Below are 22,386 nucleotides of genomic sequence, written 5' to 3'. Positions count from 1 at the left end.
TCAACAAGCCGTAGAACACATGCACGCACACAGTAGACAAGAATAGTTACCGGATGTACAAAATGTGTCTACTCATTGTCTGTGTGGCGGATCCCAATTAAAATCCATATATGGATTTTTTTTGTTGTTTTTATGCTTTTGTTGATTGTTTATTTTTTAAAATAAATGCTTTAAACAATCAACATGTTAATAATAGATGATAAATTTGATTGCATGCAAAACTAGAAATATTTTCATCCAACCAATAGTGCATGGAAATAAAATAGGAATGGAATTATGAAAACAGATATGCATATAAGTTCTTAAAAATAAACTGCTTGATGATAATGAATGCTAATATTTTTAATTTTTCCGAAGTTTTCATTGATATTGTAACATGAGATCCATCATTATATCAAATATAACGTAGAGTTAGCAGATACTAAATAGCGACTGTGCCAGATATTATGCCACTGCTCTGAAGAAATGAGAGATTCTTCTTTTTTTTCTCTCTCTCTCTAAAAAGTTATTGGAGGTGTTTATTCGTTGAAAATCAAATTTTAGTATCCATAGTTAATATTGTTAGTGACAGGACAGGTATTTTAGCAACATTTTCCTTCTGTTCTGAATTAAAACTTTTCGCCTATTTTGATTTAATCAGCATATGCTTTCATCTTAACCCAAACCAGGCGAACACAGGCATGAATGCAAAGTATACAAGTGTTACAAAGTTATATGAAAAGAATGATAATGCATGATATTTTGCATAACAACAAGAATGACTCCTAGATGTAAACCAATAAAAGTGGAATGTATGTTAATTCAAAGAGAATGAAATGGAAATGAGCAAATGCATACTCTATACAACGAATCATCAGTAAAAGGTAAAATTTTACAGATAACTTTAATAAATAAATGGCAATCTAGTGTGAATGCCTATATTTATCGAACAGTTTCACGTACGTCAATGATTCTGGTAGCAAAGCACAATGGAGTTTACTTCATATGCCGATATTTACAGTATAAGTTACCTGTGGATCCACTAATGCTTTTATAGCAGTGTTGACTTGCTCGAATATATTCGGGATTATTCTTTCACGCGTTATCCTTAAGGAATCTGCACAAGAATATAATTACCTTCCACCATACTGGATTGTGTTTTCACTATTTCACGACGTTGGATTCCCGATGGCTAAGTACGGTTGTAGATGACACCCAAAAATATTATGGGAAAGCGCTAATGAGATACAAGCCAAGCGGTTATAGCTTCTCATGATTAATGAGAAGCTGTTACCGCTTCTTCTGATTAATACAAGGAGAAGTACCTGTGATACATAAAAACAAATGAAACTCAAGTTTGATAAGGGATCATTCGTCTCCGAAACAGTTGGTATGTAAGTACCATCCCTCACAATGCATGCAACCTGTGAGCTAAAGTGGATCCAGTAGGAATTCTCTTTGTTTCAGAAGGTACATCGAAAGCTTGTTAGCGGAGGGGATGGATAGACAAAACTGCAATTTTTTCTATTTTTATTTATGTTTTACATAGTCCCAAAATCCTGCTCCAGAGATCAACATGTAACTGTTTCAAGCTACTTCAGACCTTCACCAAGCGAGCGGTGGTCTCAATGAAATTCATCTCCACATAAAAACAGTCACAAACATCGTTGCTCACGGTGGGATTCGAACCCGTTACCTGTTGGTTGGAGAGCGAATACACTAGCCATTCGGCCTAGTTTAAGATTAATTTGATCACATTTAAGATTAACTCTAGTTCGTTTAGATCTGCAGTTGAACTTTGTCATACTTGGAGATGAGGACAAATGAGATATTTCTTATTTCCATTTACGTATTAAGGCGAATGACGTTCCAGTAAGTTGGTCTTTTCTGAACTTAAAAACATGGCTAATCATGTCACCATATTTATCATTTGCATATATTCCTTCTCGATTTCACTATTCTTCGCGAGGAAAACCTACAGAAAGTCACGCCAGATCGGCTAACTACACCACAGTCGAAAAGCTCTCAAAAATATTTCCTCGCATGATACACAGGATTCTAATCCAAATTGTTATTTGTCAAAAATTCAAGAAGATTAGCCGTTTTAAATAAAGTACTCTTTTTAAATAAAGGAGTACGTGTCACTCTTTGGTTCATAAGAAGCATTCTCTTTTTTAAAATGCCTAATTAAAATGAGACTGATACCCAGTTGATGAAGTTGAGGTATCAAACGCACTCATACAAATATTTCATATTTTTTTTTTGGTGGCTCAGTGGTAGTATCTTTCACGACACTGGAGAAATTCTATCACGAAGCAGAAGACTTTTTTTTTTCATTGCCCGAAATATTCTTTTTGGCACTATGGGCAGGATTTTTCTTCAGTAGAAAGCCATGATTTTAATCCTCAAAACTCAACAGAAGTGGTCGTAGAAAGGATTACAAATGCAGATCTGAACTTCAGTGATGGTGTGACATGGACTGGTGCCACCTACTCATTCTCAAAAGTTAGACTTAAAAAGAGTGTCGTCTATCATTTAGGGGAATGAGAAAACATTTAGAGGATTTATATTTCTATTAATGTTTTAAGTGTGATAGTTTTTCCCCCTCAGCTGCTGGATGGACCAGTTCAGGAAAGAAAGTTACTTTTTTCTTTCTTTTTTTTAAAGTCATCGACATTGATGTTCAGTTAAGTTTCCAAATTGGCTCTTCGGGAAATTGAAGTACGACAGTTTTTTTGTGAGATATTTGTCTTTTAGCATGGAACCTTTAGATCTCAACCTCATCTTCATTTGAATTAAAAAAAATAATAAAAAAACAACAACCTGGAATGCTCTCTAGGAATGGACTAGTTACTTTTCCAAAATCACCCTCTCTTGGGGGAAAAATACATTGTATTGAACTTGAAAGATTCTGTCTGTCAAAGAATCTCTCGGAATAGAGATATAACAGTTCGAAAGCATTTTAAATGTATTTAGAAATTGAACTTGTGACATCTTAATGATTTATAGAAGAGGAGGGTTGGGGAGGGGACTATACAGCAACGAACGCTATTAAGAGCTAACAACGAATCTTCATTTCTAGTTGCAAAAATGAAGATTCTTTGTTGTAGTTTGATATTTTTAGTTATTTCTGAATCATTTAGGGTCGTTCAACCCCGATTGATTTCAGGAAATTATGAATCGGATAGTGGTGTCGATTTAATATTCTGAAAATGTGTTAATAAGGCAATAGTTTGTTCCACAATAAATAGTGGATTATGTTTAGTATCTGTATACGTGAGTGGGCTAGTTTGTCGATGTGTCTCGTTTATAGAAAGTGAAATTCTGTCTCTAGTAAGGCAAAAAATCCACGTCTTTTCTTTCACGAAATTTCAAGTAATTCTCTCCCATACCGAGATGCACCACCAAAGGTGGATGATTCTGACAGTGAAAGATGCGTTGATATTTCCAATAATCAATAGATCTCTGATGGTTAGCTTGTCTATGAAATTATTTTAAGAAAACGGCTAATCCTTTTGAATTTTATACAAATAAGAATTTGGGAATCATTATAAGAGAAATCTTATACTGTGACATTCATCAATTAAGGTACAGGATCCTTCTTTGCGGAGCATGTTGAATTCTTATAATTCAACGGTTTGAATTATAAGAATAGCTGATCAACCTTGCTATTTGTATACAAAGAAGAGCCTACTGTACATTTCCTGTCACTAGTTACTTTCCTTCTTGTAAGGTCTTTACATGAACAACATTATCGCCCTTTTGAAGTTAACTGATACGTCATTTATTCTACTGAGTAACATAAAGAATTTTTGTCTACTCAGCGTGGTACAACAACCCACTGGTTGTAGCAGTAAACATTAGCTCCAGAGAAAATTAAAGGTGTACATAAGATATTAAAGAAACGAATTAAACAGAGCCGACAGATTCACCTACAAATTAACTTTGAGTTTAATGTTACCTGAAGCGAGCTCTTTTTGATAAAGTTAACGGAATGGAAAACATTAAAACAGCTACGAAACTTGAGGAAAAAAATGTTAACAAAGGTATCACAAAACGTATTAAAATTAACGGTCCCAAATTAAATTCTGGGGGGAAAAAAAAAGCAACGTCCAAACGTGCAGAAATTACTCACTAAAGTATCATTGTGAAAAGATTCAAATCTTCTCAAAGCTACCGTGTATTGTCGATGTATCTTTTGACTCAGTCGAGATAAAGATGTACATAAATCAAGACTTAAACTATTTTAAGAATTAAATGGCTTTAGCTTGACACACTGTTCAGCAGAAAACACAAGATTACAAATTCTTGGTATAAACCCTAAATAAAGAGCATAATTAAATCTGCAACTCCCGAGGTTCCTTTGAAAGAGAACGCGTATTCAAATTACCCTCGGCTTTCCTAACAGACACGTTAAATAAGAGAAGTTTAAAATTACAGGACCTCACTCTCTTAATGGAAAACACGACCGAATGAATTATACGAATGTTTCATACGAAAATGACCTGATTTCTTTGAGCAAAGGAAAAGCCAAGCGAGACACTTTAGCTTGCGAGAGATTACTGCTTTTACTTTTGACGAAACATATTTACAAACAGCAGTAATATTAAATGGGTTTTACTGCTGATAAGGTAATTCTCGTTTACAGTTATTAAAAGTTGCGCACCATGTAATTATAGTAATTAGCTCTACTAATTAGTAATGATAGGCTGATTGGCACAAAACCTGCCATTCTTTTTACTTTTAAGGAAACCAACATTTTTCCAGTATCTGAAACAACATTCTGATGTTAACGCAGTTATATATTTTACACTAATAGTTCACATTTATTACGTTTCTAATTTCTTTAGATCTTTATTTCCAATGTGTGAATATTTGTAAGCATTCGTTTAGTATGTCGTTCTTTCTTAATACTATCACGTTTTAGGATTAAATGGTCCTGAAAGTTGATTGATTGCGTAGAATTCTTTTAATATTTTGATATCTTCCTGGATTAGTGTTCATGTAAAGCTTAATAGTTTTTTAGCTTCTCAGTTGAGTTCGTTATTTTTAGTAACCCTTACTCGATTAACCCTAATGTTTAGCAGTTTGGAATATTTCTTCGCAAAAATGAAGTCTTTCCTGTAGCGTCTTACGATTTTCATCAGTGGAATAGGAGAAGAGCGGGTTCGAGAGGCTGCAAAAACGATCTCAAATTTTTACAGTGCGTTCTGCGTTTGGATTAAACGTGAGAATGCTAAAGAGAAGTACTTTAAAGATAAGAAGAATTTCGCTTAGACGAGGACTAATTCGTATTTTTTCCGAAGGTGTATAAATAGTCTAAGAGGTTATCCATGGTCCATGTTTTGTATTGCACTTTATGGAGTGATGGAATGTAGAAAATGTGTAGATGCCATAACCTAAAGCAGTAGCGCCTTTTCTCTTATATGACATTTGATTTTTTCTTTTTTTGCAGATTCGAAATGTATTGCATTATCATCTTTTAAAAATCATAAAATTCATTAAAATTAAAATTTATTCAAAACGTTGCTGAATACTACCAGATTTAAGTATTGATTTATTTTATTATTTCAAGATATGTTACCGCGATTTATTAAACTTAGAAACTGAAAATTTATTTATTTAGAAATTTTCAGTCTTTAAAAATCATGACATGCAGGAGAGAGAGAAAGAGAAAGGACGTCCAAAAGTTGCAGAAAGTGAAACCAATTTAGGATGAGTTCTTCCTTCTACGAAATTCATTCATCCTTACTGGAAAAAAAAAGAATTATTACGTCCATTATGCATTATGATAATAATATGGATGAATATCAAATTTAATAAATATAGAAATGCATCAAAATAAAACCAAAGAAAATTTTAAAGAATACGGCATTGAAAAACAATTTCCATAGTATATATAAAATGGAAATATAGTGAAAAACTTGGATATTTTATGTCATGTTACCCACGCCTGTTGCATTGCTACTGCCATCAAATGTGACTTTGATACTGGAACGCTCAGCATATGACGTAATGACAACAAAACAGCTGCGTGCTATATTTGGAGAGCACTTCATTTGAATATTTCATTTCTCTCTCTCTCTGAAGCCTTTGAGCTGTAAACCACTGTAACAAAAAGATACGAAGATGACTTAAGAATGCACAGATAATAAATCAACGATTCAAGAAATAAACTTTAAAATTGTGATTAACATAAGACATCAAATTAACACTAATGTGAAGCTTTATTGGAATAGATAAATATTATGAGAAAGTCTGACTTTAGTAATTTAACAAGTCTTTTTATATACTTTTTCAAGGTATGATTCTTACCATCTAGAGCAGACGGTAAGAATCATTTTTCAGACTTTTTTTCAAACTCTTTCCGGTGTGACTTTTTCTTCTTTAACGGAAGTATCTATTTTATGCAGCCTACGTTGAATAAAATCTGGTTTTTATGAGAATCCTGCCCACAAAAGGCGCTGTTTGCCTGTTGTGCATCAGTATGTATCGTAGGTGTGCCAAGTATCCGGAAATCCTGCTCTAGAGAATAAACTGGAACTTAACATCAGGCCTCCAATAAGCAAGATGGAGTCTTATAAGAGAGAGATGAAATCCATATATTATCTGAACACCACAAAAATTCCATGTCTGTGGGATTCGAACCCACAGCTTGTTTTTTTTTTTTGGAAAGTCAGCACATTAAACACTCGGCCGCCCAAACTAGCATATATAAAGTATTCCGTGTGTATTTCGAAAGTGATTATTTCATTTTCTGAAGAGGAAGTGTAAGCAGGATGAGAGTACAGCATTAGTCTGATATTTATAATTAATAATAATGTACTGCTCATTCGCGCGCACATACACACACACGCGCGCGCGCGCGCGCATAAACAAACGCTTACAAAACATTGTAGAAAAGTGTCCTTAAATTAAAGAGACCTAAGCGAATCTATACAGTATGAGAGAAAGTTCAAAGCTAAAACATACATATTACTTCCAGTGTTACCCTGAAATCTTATATTACTGGATTTTTATTCTGTGAATATCGATGGCATTTCATATATGAGACATTGAAGAGATTTAAATCACTGAAGATGTCCATGCATTGAATAATGCAGTGTATTAATTAAAAAAATATAAGGTGTCTGTGGCAAAATGCATTTGAGTAAAATGTAATTACAACGTCGAACTTTCAGTTGCCACAGTAGTGGTCCTGAAAATCTACAAGCGTTATTGTTATATCATCACTTCGTTGAAAAGTTGCAGATGTCACTTTTACGAGGTTTCTTTTAAATAATGCGTGTACACTAACCAGAATTATTTACTATTAGAAATAACTGGAGAGGATAATTTTTTATTGAATACATAAAGGTTTTAAACAGTAATCAAATTTCTTAATTCTGTATGCAACACATTTGATTATTAAACTGTAAGAGTAGAAGTAAGGTAATAAAGAGTACTGAAAATACGTTAACTAGACAATGCTAAGTATTGTTAGTTCTCAGATACTTGATCAACATTTCCCAAATAGTCAATTCACATATTGTTAGTTCTGTTAATAAAGCTGTATCCTTTATGTTCATATGTCATATTATCATTAAGAGATACTTTCAGCGACTCATTGAGGGAAAGTACATATCAGCCTCACCAGAGTTATACCTTTTCTTTGAGAAGACAAATTCTCAATTTGTCTTCGCAATCAGCATTCCACAATACTGATATTATCTTTAACACTTTTCCTTTGCGCTCTTTTCACTCTATCAGCATCACCACGGAAACCAGGAGACTAGATCGAGCTCTTGTAAAGAGGCAAAATGACTTCCTTATCTTTACATGTCAGGGTTCGTTTGAGCATTGCAATTATTCTCCGAGTTTTTATTCACAATCTTTGCTATATGGCCTCTGAACTTCACCTATCTATCAAAACTTCAAGATCCCTAGATCAATTTCTTCTAGCGTAGTCCCGCCTGTATGATATCACAGATGTCTCATTACACCTGTAAAGTGTAATTACACTATTACACTTTACATTTACTAGCATTGAACTGATATCCATTTTCAGATCCCCACAATTCCAACCTATTCAAATCTTCTGCAAGTACAGTGCTATAGATCATTGAATTCTTGATGATTCTGCCTATCTTTACATCATCATCAAATAACTATGCCATCTGTGAAATACTTCCCAATGTCATTAATGTGAAGACTGAATAACAATGACCAAGAATTTATTCCTGGGATACAACACACCACTAGTCACCTTAAATCTTGCAGGCACACTTCCATACACTACTGCTTGATATCTGTCAATCAGCATACTTTATCATCTAATCCCATTTTCTCCAATTTATGCAACACTCTTCCGTGCTATATCATGCCAAAAGCCTTTGCATAGCCAAACATATCATGGTGTAATCCATTCTCCCTCCACCTTGTCTAACTCAAAGATAACGTTATTATGAAATGCGAGCAAGTTGCTCAAACATTACCTTTCCTTAGTAAAGTCATACTGTGCCTTCTAAAGTATAGAATGCACAGATTCTCTGTCAAACCTATTTCTGTATGTATGTATGTATGCGAGTTCTTACCAACTTTTCCAAAATCTTCACAACCACTCCAGAGATACTGACTGGTCGATAGTTGGATACGTCTGTCAACCCTTGTGCAATTGGATTACCATACATTCTTTTCACTGCTGCGGAATCTTCCCTGTTCTGAGAGTGAAATTATATATTCTGGTCAAACCAATAGCCAGTTTAGCTAAAATTCTGCACCTATGGTGGAATTTCTTCATCCATTGAAGAGTTAGCAGTGAGTACAATGTTGTATACACCAGGTTGAGAATTGTTAGCAAATTGGACACATTACTTGCCGTATGTCTATCTCGTCTGTCTGTCACCTGCATATAATCTGCATTCAGAAGAGTTATTATTTTCCATTCATTCTTTTATTTGAAGAATAACAATAGTATTATTTTTGGTTGTCTTTAGCTTGCGGAGCCAGTCTCTTTTCATACTCAGACTTAGCTTTTCGTACAACACTTTTGACTCTTCTGTCCTTCTCTTCATGATTTTCATACATAACACCATCGTTATGCACACACAACTGCTTGGAAAGAAATCAGTGGACCCCCTCCCCTTGGGCAAGGGGCAGCACAACATGTAACGAATCACGTGTTGTTGCCAATATAAATTGGAGGATTGGAAGATATAAATTTCGCACCTTCGTAACTCCTTTCCCAGGCGAAGCGCCTGGGGAAAAGAGTGCCCTGGGTTCGATTCCCGTCGCTGACGTGAGGAGCTTAAGAATCTTTCTCAGACATTGCCAAGTTAGCCGGTCTTGGGCGTGGACAGAAGGGTTTTCCTCCCCACATTATCTGGGGTTTTTCCTCTGCTTGCCGGAGGAAATCCCCCCCCCCAAATTTTTGGGGTTTTACGAAATACAGCCATAGGATATAATCGGGAGGCATAGAACTAGTCACCTTATCCTCGGGACTGGTACGATTTAGAAGAGCTCAGATCAGCATTGTGACAGGCCAGTAGGCCTAATAAGTAGTAGGGAGAAGAAGAAGAAGAAGCTAAATTGGAGGAATATGATGCTCCCAAGTAAGTGCAACTGTGTTTGTGCGGATGAAATGGTTGCAAGAAGGGAATTGACTGAGTTTGAAAGAGGAGATGTGAGAGGATGCCACGTTGCAGGCCTATCTGTTCGGCGAATTGTTGACAAACTGGGCCATCCCAAGTCAACAGTCAGTGATACCATAGTGAGTTCGAAATGCCGGAGTTAACTGAATGTGCGACCCTCAGTGGACGACTCACCGGACGTGATCGTAGCGTACTACGAAGGATAATATGTAAAAACTGTCATTCGCCGGCCAACACGTCGAATGCGGAATTTGGGCATCGACTGGAACACGAATCTGCACAAAAACATTCAGAACTGAAGTTCGCACCATGGATCTCCATGGTAGGACTGCAACATGCAAGCATCACACTACCTGAACCAATATGCAGTGCCGTCTTCTGTGGTGCAACGATCATATCGAGTGTTGGACGTGGAAGCTTGGGAAAGCTGTGTTATTGATCCACGAATCACGCTACATCCTCTAGCGAGCAGATGAACGTGTGGCCGATGGCTAGTGAACGTTTTTTACCAAGTGCGTAACCTGAACTATGAAATTCAGAGATGCCGGTGTAATGGTATGGTCCTGTTTTTCTTGGTTTGGCCTCAGGCCTTTGTTTGTGATGCCACGAATATTGAACTCTAAGAGGTATCTGAAAATTCTGGACAATGGAATGCTTTGTGGCGTTTCTACGGAACTGACCATTGTCTCTTTCATCAAGACAATGCACCGGGTCATAAGATTGCTGCAGTAATCTTATGACACGTGGTTGTTGTGGACACGAACGTCACCACACTTGATTGGCCTCCACATAGCCTTGATCTCAACCCTATTGAACATCTACGATGAACTGGAGCATTGGGTGAGATCAAGGTACGTCTGCCCCACAACAGTCCAGGATCTCATTACATGTCTACAGGAAGAATGGTCCAAAATTCCCATCGATCGCTGTCGTACGCTTGTGGAAAGTATGCCCCGTAGGATTGCTGCAGTCATCGCAACTAAAGGAGATGACTTCAGCATCTCGTTTAGTCGAGATGACTACATCTTGTTAAGGTGGGAGCTATGGCTGTTTGTTTCCTTTCGCGTCCATTGATTTCTTTCTAAGCAGTGTATATTAGGTTTGATTCAATAGATAATGCTTTTTCGATTTATTTTAGTAGCGTGTATTATCTTGTGATACTGATCAACGATCCTACAATGACACGAAACATTTTAAAATGTGTGTACCAACGATACGAATAATGAGACCAATTTTCAATAACAGCGATACTTAGTGATCTACTACACTTATAATTAACAGTATCTGCCTGTGCATTTATACTAAATGATTACGATTTGGAAATTTTTACTACATAAACAGAGAACCTAGTTTAAATTAAATTCTTGAGAATTATCAGATAAGATCCATTTGGCAACTTTTGCTAACTCGTTTATTTTCTTCGTTTGATAACTAAAATGTACTTTACGTCTTTATCGCGATTTACCTTTAATCTACTTTTTTCCATATCAAAACATCCTCCTTAGTCTTTATTACTCCCAGTAATTTCTTTTTAAGTTCAAGTTATTTGTCAATAGGTTTGATATGTCATTTGACGCATTTCAGTCATATCTTGGATAAGACTTAACATTTATAAGGACTTTTCAGCTGAGAGAGTGATGTATCCAGTCTCATAGGGTTTTTTTCTTTTTTCGGAACGTTTCTCACAAAAAAGACCAAATGGGTCACAGAATACAAGTAGTTAACACAAATATACTGTATTCTCTTATACTTGACAACTTTAGTTGCTTTAGCGCAATTATAAACAAAAGTTTTCAATAATATTCTTGTATAAATGAAACCTTTGGTAAAATATAATTGTATATTAATACATCCTATGTTTTGGAAATGCCTATTCAGTATAACAGCCTTCTGGATGTAGTGTCAACTCTGATATTAAGTTGTATTCTAAAATTCCTGTTAATTTTTGATATTTTATTATCAGGGATGGATTGAATTGGTTGAGATTGCAGCCTAAATAGTTGAATCTCTAAAGCAGTATATTGTCTGTTAATTGCATGTGTCCTGCGGATGGTTTACTGACTTTCCCAACCTCTCCACCTGCAGTTAGACAGATTGAATAGTCAGGAAATTACCTTCAGTGAAGGTTCCTCACGTCCTAGATGGGAGTCGAACCCAGATATTTTCAACGAAATGAGCAAATGCCGCGACTACGCCAAGAATTCGCTTTTATTATGAGAAAAATGCAAACGCAGGTATTTTAATAACTGTGTCATCATCATCATCATCATCGCATTTTATCATAATTTTCGGCTAATCTTTTTTAGTGAAAATATGAACATTGAAATATGAACCCCGTCTATTTTCTTAGAATTATTGATTAGTTTACCTTATTAATATTCTTAGATCTAGACACCTGTGTTATAAAAAATGCTGGTATAAAATTTTTCCAGCAATATTCAACCTCACACACACACACAGAAAGTTCAGTCAAAAGGTATCTTTTGGGGATGCAAATGAAGGACAGGATTGATTGTTTTTGTAAACATCAGTTGCAAACGTCATTGTTTTGGTTTTTTCTGTATTGGATTAAATTTTTTACAATACGCTGTGGCGACCAGCCTTTTCCTGCAAGAGGGCCGGATTTCAAGTGAAAAATGATGAGGCCATGTGATCCATATAAAACATTTGGTCAGGTGGAGGAGCTACTTGAAGAAAACGCTCAATAAATTGCTCTCAGATATAAAAACGAAGTCTTGGGTTCATTGAATTTTTATTAACAGTTAGTTGAAATTTGATATATTTTAACTGTTTACTCTTGCTGCGTTAGAGAAATAACACGCACATCATCGCGATGGATTTAGGTTTTTTTTTTCTTTAACTAGTGTAAATTAAGTTGGAAGTTGGGTTTTTCATTCTGCAAAGCAGCAGGCATGCCAGAACAGCAAATGCTATGGAAATGAACAGACATAATGCATTACTTTCATAAAATTAATTGTTTCTGCCGTAATTCCAAATATAACTCTTCAGCGTCTGATATTCCCAAACAGTTCGATGATGGGCTTCACACTCTAGTGATGCGTGTACTCGTGCTCATATCTAAAATGGTTGGACTTTATATGGAAGTTGAGGATCGGATGTACGTATAATAGAGAAGTAAGTGCTAATAGTTCATTCATTGAAAGAGCCTCCCTAGCTTAGTCGATTTCGGCGAAGCCCTTTAGTTAGGAAAGACTCGAGTTCAATTCCGTCCAGACTTGATAAACCTTATTAGGGCTTTTCAGATGAAGGTATGTTAGCCGGTCTCAGGCGAAAGGTTTTTTCTTCCTGGAAACTTGTTTTTTTTCACCCTACAGCCAGGCAAACCGGCCAGGAGAACACACGTAATTTTCATATAAATAATACATATTTAGGTATAAAACTGACCACCTTATCTTAAAATTGTGGTTGTGAAAGCCAGTCTAGATATGTCTTTATCTTAAGACTATACCACGGATTAGTATATTATTATTCATTTAAACATAAGTTTAAATATTATGAAAGTGATTATATATATATATTGATGAATTCTTGAAATATTAAAAATCAACTATAATAACTTTGCATTGTACATGTCGGGGAGAGCGTCCTTAACTAAATCAGAGTGTTGCCCGTTGGCTGTTAAAAGGATCCTGTCTAGGATGCGAAGAACATTTATAATAGTTCGTCTAAAATGGGTTAGCCAGTCTCATGCAGAGGAAGAGGAATTTTTCATTAGGAAACTCATGTTTTTTAACGCGCATAACAGACATACTGACCACAAGAATACACGCAATTAACAGACATAATACACTGTCCTCATAGCCTGAGTTGCTTCAGTAGCAATTCTAAAACAACCGCAATCTAGGATGTCGGGTATAGTGTTACTCAGTTACAGTCTCTAAATTCTCATTCCTTATGTGGCGATGCTATACCCACGTTTTCCAATTGACAAAAAAGTATCCACACTGAAGTAATAAAAACCATAATATTAGTTTTAGAAAGTGGCTTCAGAAATGTTGGATGCAACTTCCAAACACAGGTGTCGATATCCTTAAAATATTCCTAAACGCATTTGATTTTAATTGTTCCAATATCCTGAAATTATTTATCTTTCAAAATCCTCTTTGTTTGTGGCCGCTCCGAAATCTCCATGAAAATACATCTGCATTGTTGTCAATAAAGATTTTATTCGCTAGTTATCAGCCTGCCAGTTTCCAACGACGTCCGTAACAACAGTGCCCTTTGGTTGGAAGAAAAAAAAAACTGCTTTTGAATCCTGTCAAGGACTTGCCGAACCTTTATAAGAGCTTTTCAACCGAAATTGAGTTACCTGGTCTAATATGAGGTAGTAGGGTGTTTTCTGCTGTAAACCAGGATTTTTCTTCTTGAAAAAAAAAAAAAAGGAAGTCTGCCAGACGAACATGCTCAAGTAATAGACATAATGCACTATCCTCCGCCTTAACCTTAGTTGCTTTGGCAATAACTGAAGAAGAAAGAAAGAAAAAAAAAACGCTTCTGCTATCGCATTGGATCGTCAATCGTTTTCTCTAAGTTAAGTATTCCCACCATTTATTCTTCATTTCTAGAAGTTGAAGGACGTTTAGAATGCTCTTCACTTTTAAAAACTGAATTTCAATGTTCAAAACGAACTATTAAAACAGTACAACCAGGCGTAGGTTTGTCTGCATGAATAGCAAATAGTCAAGATGTGTGAGCACTTTTCATCAAGATTGTTGTTGTTTACGACAAAAATCCAAAGTGGCGCTGAGCAACGAATTATGATCATTAGCAGGTGTGACACTATCATATTTCTTATTGGAGTCTTGAAGTGGCTAAAACTATTTGGTTACTAAAATAATGCCCGAGACTTATCAAAATGGTCCAATAGAAGGCGAATATATAGACGCTTGGGCAAGCAATCATGTTTTCTATAAGGTTCACGCTAGGGCAACTCGTAAATGCTCGTAAGTGTAGAATGTATACCGTAAGCTCTCTGGTCAAATTTCGTACGAAACTTTCATAGTTTCTACATTCAGCTTTGAAATAATGCTGGATTTAATATCCACTTGATTTATATAATAAAGCTATTTGAGCTTCATAGCAAGATTCCTGTTTTTATCAATCCTTGGTCAATTTTGGTCAAGTTTTTATCCTTTAGTGGGTAGATTTTAACAAATTGTTAAAATCTACCCACCAAACTTAAAAAGCTGGGGATTATATTTATTGAAAAAGGTAGTATTTTTTTTTTAAATGTAATTCGTTATACTTTAGTTGTGCAAAGTGAATCATCTAAAAATGACTGCTGAGGTATATACAGTGCTGATCATTTTTTAAATTACAGAACTCAGGTAAAATGCTACATGTTACGTTTTTTTATAAATCGAATACCTCATTCAACCATCCAAAAATTTCCTGATACTTTTGGCAAAAAAAAAAAAAAGCTAATTTAATGGCATTTCAAAGAAAAATATCCAAAATCAGCGCTCTTTTTTTTCTCTTGAATTCAACGCCTGGAGCAAATTTCTTTCCATTTTTAACGCTTTCATCTTCCTTACTTCACAACACATTCAAATAAACGTACGCTGCATTTTATATGCATATCATCCATTCTTTGAATATGGAGTGCGTTATCATGGGATCTTGATGGATTTTGCTACTATGTTGACAACATGACAAGAAATGCTATGCATTAAAATATTCTTTCAAAATAATGCAAAATAAAATACTGTACTTTCATTCAAATGCGGTTGAAGACAGGGAATGAATGTTCTGAAGAAATATCAGTCAGAGAGGTTTCCAGTTGTACTGGGAAGTCAAAGTATAATTTTACTGAATAAATAAACATATATTGCAAAATTAAAACATGAATAATATATACTTGAAAGTTATTAACTGCTACTAAACTTATTAGGTGATGCTGAATTCTGATTATCTAAGTAAAAATAACTGATTGTGAAGATTAAAACATCTTTTATTCACAAATCATAATTTCAAACGATTAAATTCTTACTATGAAAGTGGGTTTTATTCCTTAATGATTACATCGGCATTTTAAATGAATTTTTTTCTCATGTTATAACTACATTTATTCATAAAACATAGTCTTAAACGAATGAAAATTGGAAGATCTACTCGTCTGCGTTATTCTAAATAGATAATGTAATTAGCAAGAGAAAGCAGACGATGTGTTCCGGATCGCGTAAACAACTATCATTCTTCGTATTAGTAGCTATGAAACTTAAATAAGCTTGATCTTCTGAATAGCAAAACAGCTCACCTGATCTCCGTAACTTTCATCGCTTTTTTATGCAGTTGGCATTCGTTCGTTTTTAACCTGTACAAATACAAAGCGGGGGGGGGGGAAGGAGATTAAGATTATCACCGCCGCTACCATTATTACTGAATTGCACCTTTTATGCTCAAAGAAATGGGCAGCATCTGCCAAGTTAATTAGCCTGAAATATTCTTTGCCAGCTGCGACGTGAAATTCTGGATATCAGAAGGAATTTACAGTTAAAATCATAAACAGTCTTTTTTTTTCCTTTTTTTTGTATGTATGTGTGTGTGCGTGTGTGTGAGTGAGAGAGAGTGATAACTCTCCTACTTTATACAGTATTCACAATTTTCTAGGGATTAATGATCTATGACCTTTTTTTTTGGAGTAATTTATTCATTCTTTTTATCAAGTCCGTTAAGTAGATAAGTCTGTGTCATGCAACATTCCATTATCTGTTTCGGCCATAATTTTTAGAAACATGCTGAAGAAAGTCATAGGAAACATGTTACAGACAATTTAATCCAGATTAATTGTGCTGATAAATATTGATTGATGTCTGCTGTTTACAATTAAAAGTAATAGTCATGTGTTTCTAATGTGACAGTTACACTGATTGCTAGCTTTTGAGTCATCGCATATATTTATGGTTAGAAATGCAATGTTCTGTTTTAATTAATCATTTCAAGGTCTTGGCATTTCCCCATCGAAAAAAAAATAGCGTTTGCGTCCATACAAAGAATATGTAAATAGTTTAAGTTTTGAGAAAAAGATTAAACACACACACACTAATGATACGGGTACCTCTCAGACAACGGAAATAAATCGTACAAAAATGAGAATTTTTTGTTATATTTCTCTGTGTTTCTAGCTCAACTTAATAATAAGATTGCGTTTTTTTAAGAATGTACGAAAATTTATATACTATATGTTGTTAATAGATAAACGATAGATAAAACGCAATGCTTTTACTATGCACGCTCACATATCTACACATAAGAAATAAAAGGATATCGGGGGCTGGTGAGTGAAGTTTTGTGATGAAGTATGATCGGTAAAGAAGAATTTTAATGCTAATTTTATTCATGAAAGGTTGTCGACCACATCTGTGGCATATTAGTACCATTAGCGGACTAAAGGTTCAGACATTCTGCTCTGGAGTTCAAACATGGAACTTTTTCGAGACATTGGCGCCCATTAGCGAGGTCATGGTCCCAGATAGGATGATGAAATTCGTCTACACCTAAAGACATTCACAAAAATGTTTCAGTAGGAATTGAACCTACAGGTTGTTAGTTAGCGCAGATGCTATTCACCCGGACAATCAAGCCAGCAAATAATGTTCTTTATATAGTGACATTCTTCTAAACAAGTCATCTCCTTTATAAAATTGTCAAAATTTACAGACTTTCCTTCCCTCCAAAGTGTGATATTGGAAAAAAATATCCTTTGGCATCGCAAAATAGCAATTATATGTAACATATGGTTTTGAAGCAATATTTGCTGTGACGAATAGGGTTTTATCCTTATGAAGTTCTGACATCTTATCCCTATGTTTTACAAAGTTATATAGAGGTTAAGAAACTTATTTTGTTTTTCTTGTTTTGTATATTCAGCGCCTCCACACTTCAAGAAGAAGCCTCAGGAGATTGTATACGTGAAAGTTGGAGAATCGGTGTCCTTACCTTGTGAAGCTGAGGGCACACCTCCTCCCGCTCTCATCTGGTATAAAGTAAGTGCGGTTTATATTATGATAACAGTCACTTTATCTTTGTAGAATTTACATAAAAAGCTTATTTTAAAGTCATTAGTTTTTGAAATGTCTGTGAAGAATAATTTCAAATGTCTTTCATTAAAACTTTTACATATTAAATGTCTTATTTTTTCCTTTTTTTTTTTGTAATTCCTACCGACGAAATATTATAAATCTGTAGCATATTAGTATTGTGGATAGATTAAGGATTTTTAGTGTTATGAATTTTACATATTTGTGTACATATATGGTTGCATATATGGCCGACTACCTTCTTTGATTATACTGTTTCAAGAAATCCCCTGAAATCATAGACTGCTGTGGAATTGCTTTATGTTAATAAAAGCAATTCCACAGCAGTCTATGATTTCAGAGAATACACTGCTTTGAATTCACTAGCCACACAAAACTAGTTGTACCAATTATATGACTTGCATCTCAGCCAAACCAGTCGTTATTATAGATGACTGAAACTGATATGCATCCTTAATCAATTAAACAGATTTTGGAATAATTGGATTAAAAAACCATATCATGTGTAATTGGCCGACACCTAATACTTGACAAATTAATAATTGGTCGAAGTTACATTACTATACCCATGATGCTTACAATACAATGATTTACATTCCGACTAAGTGAGTTGTCGTTTGTATTATCGACTTAAAGAAACTATTAGCAATTTAATTTTAAGTTCCTTTTATATGTTTATGCAAACCCAAACCATTATCATCTAGTTTTCGTTTGAAGAAATTATAATTTTCAAATTGGATAACCAGTTCTGTATTAAGAAATTTTAATTAATTGCTCCTTGGTCTTCACAAACTTTTAACTCGTAATTTTTTATGCGAATAATTATAATTACTAAATTCGACAAACGTTTTCTTTTTAAGAAATTTTAATTACTTGGTTGCGGCTTGATCGTATTTGCTTAGAGCTGTAAAGGAAATAATAATTAGGTAAGTGCATAAAGAATTTCGAACATTCAAAAATTTCTCTCTCTCTCGAACTGATATTTAATCTGTCGTATTTGTATAAGAAACTAATGTTGAATTATATCTCTTTAAGATGCATAACTAAATAGAATTTTTCTCGTTAGTTTTTCCAAAAAGAACAAAAGCACATCGCAAATCAAATTGTGCAGACGAAAATTGAAAGTTCCTATAACTTAGCAATAAAGAAGTTCCGGCTTGCGTAATCATAAAAAAAAAATCATTTTTTTTTTATTGTAGCTTTCACGCTTTATTCAGCGTGATTCGAAAAATATTGCAGTTTTGAATGATTTAAGATTTGCGTTAGGAATTATGAATAGAGCCACTCGTATACAATTGAAGCATACGAAATTACTACAAGAAAGAAAAGTAAACGAGGCGACGTAAGGAAAATGAATTATAAAGTGATATTAACGCCCTCTTGAAAATGGATAAGAATAATAAATAATTCCGCTTCCTGTGTATAACAACCTGTTTTAAAATTCATTTAAAATGTTGCGTTTGCGTTTAGTAGTTTTAACCCTAAATGAATTCACTTATTTATAGAACAGAAGACGTGATGCATATAGCGAGGTGTCAAAAGTTAAGACTTTTGGGGGAGAGTGATGTGTGTACTTGCGTATTTATTCCTGGATATGAAAATCATTTTAAACGGAGCTATAATGATAACTATATAAGTACAGATAATTATTTCGTTAATTGTTATTTCGTTAATAATTAACCATTCAATGCAGTCTAGTTTATATTACTTAGCGTAACTATTTATAAAGGTTAAGCGATGTCAAAAAATGACAAAATGTGATTTTCTTGTGACAAAGGAAATGGATAATGATAGTTAACATCTTGAATAATGAATATAGATAGTAAAATAATAAAAGCGTCCACTTGAGTCCTAAACTAGCTAATTCAACTTCGGTTGAAATGACTAGAAGAAAATATTCCATCAAATGTCTTTCCGACTGAAGAATACGGTCGTTTTCCCGACTGCATTGCGGAGGCGTGTATTTTGGAATAGAGAATGCAAATTCTTTTGTTTGTGTATCTCACATTGAAGATATAGTTAGAGACGTTCCAGCTGTTTATATCATTGCGAATTCATATCGCTTTGTGATTAACTAAAGGGAGATTTTTACTTTTATTTATTTGATCATCGAAAGAAGTATAAAGATATCGTACTCTTTTATTTTATATTGTTTTTATCGAGATAGTAGGAAACTTTGTTTTCAGTGTTGTGATTAGTTGATCCTTCACAATACACTGCAACAAATTACGGAAACGCTTCTTTTTTTTTTTTTTTTTTTGCAGAGCCTAGCCAAATTTTAAGATATTTAAGCTGAGTTATTCAGAGAAACTCTATAAAATGTGGTATTAATATGAGCTGGAAATAACGAATTAAGATTTCTTGTATTAAAAATCATTCAAGGCCAATACATCGCTATTCATAGGAAAACCTTATTTTATTCTATGAAAAGAAAAATATCACTGACCGCATTCATTATCGTATTTACATTATATTACAGTAGTCATGACGAACTTTATGGCCACAGACTGGCCACTACAGTGATACTAGTAAAAGTCCTTAGCCCATCTACCATAATAAAATGTACTATAGATTTGCAGCTGTTTTGCAACTAAATAAAGGCACTGCGTACAGGAGTTCATTGCGACTTATATAAGCTAGGAAACTTATCTAATACTAACGTAAACGTTTTCTGAACTACTATCATAGTATGCTAAAACCCTTTGAGAGTAAATATGAGGAATTTGATTATGATAAACTTGCTAAAATGGGTGTCAATATCTAGTATTATGTATGCATTATATCTTACGATGATAAAAGGAGATACTGTTATATAATAATACTGCTGTTCCTGAGATTTGTAGTTGCCTTTATTTTTATGTTACTTTAAAATCAATTTTTGCTCATAGAATTAATATTACTGGGATAATTTTTTCATGTTTTGTCGATAAATATAGATATTATCTCTGTAACAAAAAAATCGCATCTTAATCAGGTTTGTTATTATTATTATTATTGTTACTATCACTACCAGCGACTTCCAGGGGATTCATGCAATCATTGGGGGGGGGGCACTCATCATCACACCAGCTGTCATTTTTTCTTGAATTCATTTGTACTGCTTGCACTCTTCCTGATTTACACTTACGCATAGACTTACACTTCACCATACAAGTATTCGAAACTAAATATGGCGGAATAGGTTGGTTAATTCTTATTCCCAAAGTGCCCATGTCTGTATATTGCGTGTGTTCTTCCGACTGGTTTGCCTGTTTTGAAGGACGAAAACTCCAAGTTTCTGGGATAAAAATTCTCCACCGCCATATGAGACTGGCTAACTCACCATTTAATCGAAAACACCTGATAGATGTTCCTCATCATAGCCGGGATTCGAACCCGGTTCTTTCAACTAAAGGGCTTGTCCAAACCAACTGAGCTACGCAGACTCTATCTACACTCACCACCTCCAAAGGCAAGACATTTCAATCGTTTACAGCTCTCTGAGAGGAAGACCTAGTTCTCGCCTCCTTCTTGACTGCATTCATTCTCAACTTCCATCGATGCCTTCCCGTCCTCTCTTCGCTTTCATTATTCCATAAATGAAGTATTACATCTACTGGTATCCTATATGACCTTTCAGAAGCCTGGAGTGCTCTATCATACCATCCCCTCTTACTCCTGTTACTAGCATCTGCAGTTCACAAATTCTCAATCTGTTCTCATAATCTGCATTCCACAGTCCCGATATCATCTTTAGCACTCTTCTTCTTCGCATCCTTTCTACTGTATCTGTATTGCCTCGGAACTCCAATGACGTCTTATTAAGGCCTTGTAAAGAAGCAAACTGACTTCCTTATCTTTAAATGTCAATATTCGTTTTTTCAAGGTTTAAATTCTCCGATTGAAACTAAGATTGCTATGAAATAACGATTTGTATTAAAGATTCTTAATCGCAAATCTCAAAATCTTACCAGCTAAACCGGCTTAGTTATACGCAACAGAGCCACCATAAGACAGATAGACAGACGTCATAAAAACTCACTCTCGTGGAAGTTCTCCCTGCAGCATAATCTGTTTTTTGCCGTTTCAATTTTTAAAAGTATTTTTTTTATCATTTCTATCTGTTCTGGTGGTTGTTACGGCTCTGTTTTGACATATTTTACGAATAATCCTTGTGCTTATGAAATCATTTGGATTTTTGTGCTTTACCCAAGTACTGTGGCATACTAACATAAAGAGCTAATATTTATGAATATAAATGAATACGTAGTTAGAAATACAATAAAACATTTACCCGGGTGCAAAAATCCCAAAGCACTTTATCACCATACCCAATGGATTCTGCTTAATTATGAATACAGAACTGAGAGTCGTAAATGTTCCCGAACATTTACAAGCTTTTCATCCTGTTCAACGAAGTATGTATAGTGAAACTCACCAGATAAATCCACTTATTCAACTTAAACAGAGCGTGGGCATCATGCTATGCAAATTACAATTTAGCCACGCGTTTCAGGTGGTGGATTAAATTATCAATATCTGGAATAAAAGCAATCTAGATACTATTGAATATTGGGATGGCATTGCTATGTAAATTTCTTCTAGATTTAATTATGTTAGTTGCCTTATAAACAGATAATCATAGATTATTTTTTCATATCTATAAAATACTAAAAAATATGCATTCATCAAAAAGAATCAGGATGGTATAAAAATTAATCACGGTCAGAATATAAACT

At 34.6% G+C, this 22,386-nt stretch overlaps 1 protein-coding gene across 4 annotated transcripts in view; it reads left to right on the top strand.

Annotated features, from left to right (window-relative positions):
* The window catches only part of LOC150108248 (protein turtle-like), a 1,021,857-nt gene that overhangs the window by 137,059 nt on the left and 862,412 nt on the right, over positions 1-22,386 (top strand). For all 4 annotated transcript variants that reach the window (XR_016548124.1, XM_090390663.1, XM_090390666.1 and 1 more), the window contains exon 3: positions 17,499-17,614. Coding sequence is in view for 3 of the 4 variants with exons in the window: in XM_090390663.1 (XP_090246789.1) it covers positions 17,499-17,614 (116 nt within the window). In the remaining variant the exon portion in view is untranslated. The remainder of the gene's footprint in view (positions 1-17,498; positions 17,615-22,386) is intronic.

The sequence above is a fragment of the Typopeltis vanoorti genome, chromosome 3 (assembly GCF_054136105.1).
Source record: "Typopeltis vanoorti isolate ZY-2024b chromosome 3, IOZ_Tvanoo_1.0, whole genome shotgun sequence".
NCBI classification, from domain to species: Eukaryota; Metazoa; Arthropoda; class Arachnida; order Uropygi; family Thelyphonidae; genus Typopeltis; species Typopeltis vanoorti.
This window is presented reverse-complemented; position numbering and strand designations above follow the sequence as displayed.